Raw genomic sequence first — 7,102 nt, forward strand, 5'->3', positions numbered from 1 at the left:
GGGACATCTGAGGCACCACAGCCTTTCTCTTCATAGACCTCCTTCTCTTTGCTGTTACAAAGTATTATACTAGTCTGAAAATAATCAACATGTTTAAACTGTTAACTCTAATAACAGCTGACAACTTCAAAGTCTTTATACAAGTATAAAATTGATGCTTAGGTAATTCTGTCCATGGAGTTTGTTGTTACATATTAAAACTCAGATTTGAAAAGCAGAAAACAAAACTCTGCACAAGAAAAGAAAACTGGAAGAACATGTACCCCCAATACATGAATACATCAAAAATTATGTGGTGGGAATGACAGTGGTTTGTCTCTTACTATTTTTCAATATATATATTATTTTTATAATAAATATGTATAACAAACATTATTTCAGAGAAATTATTTCATCCCCATAGGCCAGTTCATCAGATAATTTGTTCCTCATTTCTGCAAAGCAATGTTAAATGAATTTTATTCAGATAAATATAATAGTTTTTCTTTACCTTTATTTCTTCATTATCTACTCCATTTATTACAACCCATTCAAAAACAGATTATCACCAAAGTCCTTTAACTTCTCAAATTTTCCCACTAAAACTGTGAAACAAGTATAAAATCCTTAAAAGTAGAATAATTGGTAGAATTTGAGATATAACATGTTTTATCATTTGGTTGTTTCAGTTTTCATTGTGGTAACACTGAATAAACATCCTAATTACATATATTAATTTTAGCATTAGAAATAGGGATTGTTTTAAAAAAATGTGTGCAGAAGCCTTTTTTAAAAATTGGAGGATTTAGGAAACACTTTAATGCACAAATAACTGGAATTAAGTAATTTTAACAGCATCTCCTTTATGAGTTTGTATTTTAAAAAGAAATGGGAGTAATTAATCCATTAACATTGATGCTCGATTTCTGCTTTTAAATTCAAACTGTGGCTGATTGCTCATTCTTCTCTGAGCAGGGGCTGGTGTCGATCAAAGACAAACCACAACAAGTGATTGTCCAAGGTGTCCATGAGCTGTATGATCTGGAGGAGACACCAGTGAGCTGGGAAGATGACAGTAAGAGAACAAATCGATTGGTCCTTATTGGTAAGTGACAAACAGTTAACTTTTTTTTAAATTGAAGTATAGTTGATTTACAATGTTATGTTATTTTCAGGTGTACAGCAAAGTGATTTAGTTATACATACATAATATCTATTTTTTTCAGATTCTTTTCCCTTATAGACAGTTAAATTTCTAAAGCAAGAGAGAGAGAGAGAGCGAAAGGGATATAATGTGCTACGTAAGCAGTACTAACCAATCTGAACCTCTTTTGTAAATCTGAATAAGCTTGTGGTTAATGTATTTGTCTTAATTATGAGATAACATCATAAGAACTTGTTAAGCCTTTTACTCTTCTTCAAATAATTTTAGAAGAGTGATTAATCCAAATGCCAACTTGGTTCTAAGGGACTTAATTAGAAAGTTAAGGAAGGAATCATTAATTACTGTTGTTTTTATAAATTTCTGAAGATCATGAAGCATTTAATGATCTGGACTTGATAGGTAAACTGTGTCATTTTAATAAGCATCATATACTCATACCATGTTTTGTTCTGTTTGCAGGCAGGAATTTAGATAAGGATATTCTTAAACAACTATTTATAGCTACTGTGACTGAAACAGAAAATCAATGAACAACACATTTCAAAGAAGATCAAGTTTGTCCATAACACTAGAAGCATCACCAAAAGGATTGGATGATAAAATTGGGAATAAGTTTCCTATTGGATGTATTTCAAGCATCTATTCTTTGCATTACTTCTCTTACGAATTCCAGTGTAAACTTTAAAATAGTATTTATTTTATAGAATACATACAACATAGTAAATCAGTATTATAAAACATTTGATATTCATACAATAAAATACACTGTCCTCTGACTTTTTTTTGTGGACAGATGATTCATAAACATATCTTGCAGAATTGGCTTTGGAGTTTACATATGCTGAATTTCTCACTCATGGAAGTTATAATAGTAATAATGGGAAAACTTACTTCAACATTGTCATTTTCCCTTAGAACTTCGGCTGATTGCGTGGATGTAATTTTATTGTTAATAACAAAAATTTTTAAAAACAATGTCACCATTTTTATTAAAGGAAATAAAGGGTTTACAGTGGTAGAGACTTACAAGTGGAAGAAACCTAAATCAAAGAAATTAACTGAAACTTTCTCTTGTTCTTAGTCAGATTTCTAAGCCTTACTGGTAGTCAGTGTAATGGAACTTCAGCCATTCACTTTGTAATATATTTCAAAGATTTCAATTGTAGAGCTTTTAATTTTAGAGTAGATTTTAGTTTTAAAGTAGATTTTACTACTGGTATTAAATTCATCTTTTTTTTCAAAACTTCTTTATTTTTCAATATAAACTAAAAAGTGACAAGGTATAAAACTTAAGATGTAAATGCATTTAACTTTTGATAATTTAACAATCTTTATATAAATGGTAGGCGTGTAAGTATACAATGGATTACTTTTCTCTTCTTCCTGCTAAAGGCCAGGTCAGCTTAACTATATTCAGATTGTAAGAGAAAGGCATTAAATGGAATTTAAAGAAGAGTTAATGGTTGTTAAATATCAGAAGGCTGTCAGAATGGCTTTTGGAATATTTTTTCAGAACTTTAAGTCAAAATTACATCTATGTATCTTGAATGGTTCCAGTAGTTGGAGGCAGGCTAACTGATTAGATTATCTATCTCCCATCCCCTGTGTTCTGTACCTTTTTAATATAACTTCTCTATGTTCATCCATTTGCCTTCTGAATCTATTCTCTTAACTTGTGGTTGAGAGAATATGCTTATTTTGTGGCAGCCAATTGCCTGATAGAAAGTCAGCTGATTTTTGAGTCAGATCTTTAATTCTAGGGCTTTAATTCCAGCTCTGCTGCTTCTTGGCTGTATAATCTTGGGCAAAGTATTTCTCTGAGATTAGTTTTCTTACGTTAAAGTGGACAGTGATAATATCAAACATTCAAGCTTGTTGTGAGGGTTAAATAGGTTTGTAATACACCCAGCTCAGCTCCTGGCCCACAACAGAGCATAGATAAATGTTTTCTCCTTCCTAACAATTTCAATTTGTTTTATAATTAATGTAGTCACGGTAATACTTCATAATGTTCATTGGCAAATAATAAGTATTTAGATTCATCTGTTCTAGGCCATGAGAAAGGGCTTATAATTAATGGTACTGTTGTGGGAGACATGTTTGAAGTAATATTAATCTAAACTCTTAAAAATCTGTTTTAAACTGATAGATATTTGGTTTTTTTCTTTATAATGTATTAATCTTTAAATATTTTTCTTTACAAAAGTATTGCATGACTACATTTGTGTTGTAAAACACAAGCATTACAGATGAAGTCAGTCTCTCCTGACCTTTCTCCTTCAGTCACTGTCACTTCTGGGTAAGCAGTGTTGTCAGTTTAATGTCTATCCTTTTAGATGTTTCTTTTCACTTATGCACACATTATGGTTTATATTGTTTCCCAAAGTGAATTATTTTCCAATAATAAAGCTATCATTTAAGGAATTTCTTTGGGAAACTTACAAACTTGCCATAAATATCCTCAAGGAAGGATTTTTATAATGTGTGTTTTAAATAAAAAATCATTCTTTACATATTATAATGCAGTTTGCTCTTAAAAAAAAACTATTAATCTTAGATCTTTCCATGACAGTGCATATAAATATGTCTTTAACTGCTGGACAGAAATTCATAGTATAGCATAAAATACATTTCTTTAAAAAAACATTCATTGAGAGCTTCCAAGTTTGCCCAGTATTAGTGCTGGGGCTAAAACTGCACATGATGGTTAAAAGCCAGGTTTGTATTGCTTACATTCTAATGGAGGGATATACATAAGTGAGAAAATACGAGGTGCCTGAAGAAGGCTGATAAAAATCAAAACTGAGTTTAGAATGAGTGGGCATGAAAAGGCTTTCTGAGGAGAAGTGGCTTTTTTGTTTTTGGTGGGTTGGGGCTGTTGTAGAACTTTTTGATAATCCCAATGTCACAAAGATCTTTCCTATGTTTTCTTTAAGGAACTTAATAATTTTAGCTCTTAACATTTAGCATCATGATCCATTTCAAGTTAATTGTTCCGTCGTTATGTCTTGAAAACTCTTTTGCCCTTTGAATGAGCTTTTTGCACCTTTGCTGAAAATCACGTGGCGTGTGTGTGTGTGTGTGTGTGTGTTTTCATGGACATTATTTTCATTTGTCTGTCCTTATGGCACTACCACACTGTCCTGATAACTTCAGCCTTAGAGTAAGTTTTGAAATTAGGTAGTGTAAATATTCCAATCTTGTTTATCTTTTTCAGAGTTGTTACAGCTATTTTAGGTATTTTTGTTTTCAATATAAATTTTATCATTAACATGTCAGTTTCTTCAAAAAGGCTGCTAGGATTTTAACTGAATTGAATTCAATCTATAGTACAATTTGGTGAAAATTGTCATTTTTTAAAAAACTTTATTTCTTATTGAGGTGACGTTAGCTTTTAACATTATATAAGTTTCATGTGTACAACATTATATTTTTACTTCTGTATACACTACAGTGTCCTCACCACCAAAAATTTAGTTTCCATCCTTCTCTATACAGTTTAGTTTCCTTCCCCTTCCCCTCTGGTAACCATTGCTCTGCTCTCTGTATCCATGTGTTTTGTTTTGTTTTGCTCATTTATTTGTTTTGTTAGTTTGTTTTTTATATTCCACAGATGAGTGAAATCCTACAGTATTTGTCTTTCTCTAACTTATTTCACTTAGCATAATGAACCTCAAGGTTCATCCAGGTTGCCAGAGGTGGCTTTTAAGTTGAGAACAGAGTTAAAAGGAGTCATTGATGCAAAGTCAGGGAGAAGATTCTACACAGAGGGAGCAAGCAGTGGAGAGGGCCTTTAGGTGGGAACCCGTATAGTGTGCTGGAAGACCAGGAAGAAGGCAAGTGTGGTGGAAGGTTTGAAAGCCAGGGTAGGAGGTGGGATTGGAGTTGTGAGCCAGGGCCGGGCTTTTTGCTTACAGGACAGAGCAAAATATTTGGTTTATTCTGAAAGCCCTGGGAAGTGGCTGAAGGGCTTTGAGCTGGACAAGTGATGTGGTTGTGATCACCGTGGCAGATGAACTAGTTGTTTCCTGTTTTTGAAACTGCAGACAGTGCTGCAGTGAACATCATTATGTGCGCCTCTTTGTTTTTATGTGAGAATGTTTCTCTGGAAGAGATATGTAAGGGTGGAATCACTGGCTTCCAGGATATGCACATTTAAAGTTCTTAACAGATACTGATAAATTGCCTTCCCAAATGGCTGTACCTTCTTGCCGTAAAACAGGAGTGTATGAAAGCACCCTTTTTTCCAAACCTAGCTAACACATTTTAACCTTTGCCATTCTGGATGGAATGGCATCTCACTGTTTTAATTTAGATTTTTTTTTTACTGTATTTTTATGTTATTTATAAGTTCTTTTAAATATGCATTGCCCTGTTCTTCGTTCTTATTTTTCCCAAAATGAAGTATTTTTCAGTGATCAGAGAGACATTACCAGTTTAACCTGTACTTCAGAGGGGTTTGGAACCTCCAATAGATATCCTCGAGAGAAGATTTTATTTTTATAATGGAGATCACTAACAAATAAATAACATGGGCCATTATTCTGCTAACCATAGAAAATTTTCAGGGTATTATGATTATGGTAATGATGATAATCAGGGTTTAGGCATAGTTCATCTGTAAGTTTATAGTTTACTGAGTAATATATAGGATAAATTACTAAGTCTCTCTAAACCTTTGCTTCCTTATTCATAAAGTTCAGGTGCAAATCTCTCAGGGATTAAATTTAAAGTACCCTGACTATAGAGTTTCAGTAAATGTAAATTCTCCTTTTCCAGCAAGACTTGATAATACATTCAAGCTTCTGCACAGCTTCTTACATGATTCTTTCCTAGGCTTTTCCAGCTTTTAGTGAAAGGGGCAAGAACATTAGTACTGAGTGTGAGATAGCTGTGGGAAGGGTCAGCCCAGGGGGTGAGGGAAGGCCAGGGATTGAAAGGGTCTCTAATTCCTAATAGATTATGAAGTTTGAAGGGAATTATCAACAAAATAAAGCTAAAAGGCTTTTAAACATTTGTGGGCTTGGTTGCTTGCTACAAATTGAATAAATGTCTCCTTTGGATTAGTAATGTAGGTGGAAAATTATATTTTAAGATTTCTTTGAAAGGACTTTCCCAGTTCTAGAAATGCCATACATTGTGGAGGTGATACTGAAAGAAGTGAATTCTGTCTTTGAATGTCTAGCAACTTGCCCTACTTTGATGAGAAAGAAGAACTAGACTTTTTTCTCAGAATTAGTCTTAATATTAGAATCAACTTATTTAAAATTAGAATCAAATTGGTTGATAACTGAATTGCCTTTAACTTTCAGAGCAATATGGAGAGAGATCAGACATCCTCTTTACTGTACAGTAGTTTAGAGAGGTTGGTTTTTCAAAGTGGGATGGATGGCATTTATGACCCCCTGATAGATTTGTTCAGGAAAAAAAAACCTATTCAGTGTTAGGAAAGAAGTAATCTCCAAATATTATTGAGTGCCCACTATGCACTGGACTCCATGTTAAATGTTTTAGTGTTTCATGAGCACAAAGTAACACAACATTAAAGAATTAATCAGGTGGGACAGAAAGAGTCCCCCCACCCTTTTTTTTTCCTTAAGGAATTACTTGCCATAATGGAGTATCTCCAAAGAACTCAACTTAGTTTTCCTTGATACAGCTATTTATTTTTACATTGATATATTTTGTATATTAATATTATTTAGATATAATTAGCAAAAAAATTTACCCTTTAAAGTATACAATTCATGGCTTTAGTATATCCACAGGTAGTGGCAACCAGTACCACTATCTATCAGTAATTCCAGAACATTTTCATAGCTCTCAAACTCTGTATCCATTAGCAGTTAATCCCCATTTCCCCCTGCCCCTGTTCCCCAGCAGCTACTTGTCTACTTTCTGTCTCTAGATTTGCCTATTTGGACTCCTTTCACCTACCGTAATGTTTTCAAGGTTCAT

At 33.2% G+C, this 7,102-nt stretch overlaps 1 protein-coding gene across 4 annotated transcripts in view; it reads left to right on the forward strand.

Moving 5' to 3' along the window:
• The window catches only part of LOC114884581 (COBW domain-containing protein 1), a 45,928-nt gene extending 42,341 nt beyond the window's left edge, over positions 1 to 3,587 (forward strand). Inside the window, exons 15-16 of one of the 4 annotated variants that reach the window (XR_003790864.1) lie at positions 955 to 1,084; positions 1,604 to 1,629. Coding sequence is in view for 2 of the 4 variants with exons in the window: in XM_029203625.1 (XP_029059458.1) it covers positions 955 to 1,084; positions 1,604 to 1,674 (201 nt within the window). In the remaining 2 variants the exon portion in view is untranslated. Of the gene's footprint in view, positions 1 to 954; positions 1,085 to 1,603 lie in introns of those variants that run through there. The other 3 variants (XM_029203625.1, XM_029203624.1, XM_029203626.1) reach the window with 3 other exon arrangements.
• Positions 3,588 to 7,102: the final 3,515 nt, after the last annotated feature.

The sequence above is a fragment of the Monodon monoceros genome, unplaced genomic scaffold (genome assembly GCF_005190385.1).
Source record: "Monodon monoceros isolate NGI ecotype Baffin Bay Population unplaced genomic scaffold, NGI_Narwhal_1 Super_Scaffold_5, whole genome shotgun sequence".
Lineage (NCBI taxonomy): Eukaryota > Metazoa > Chordata > Mammalia > Artiodactyla > Monodontidae > Monodon > Monodon monoceros.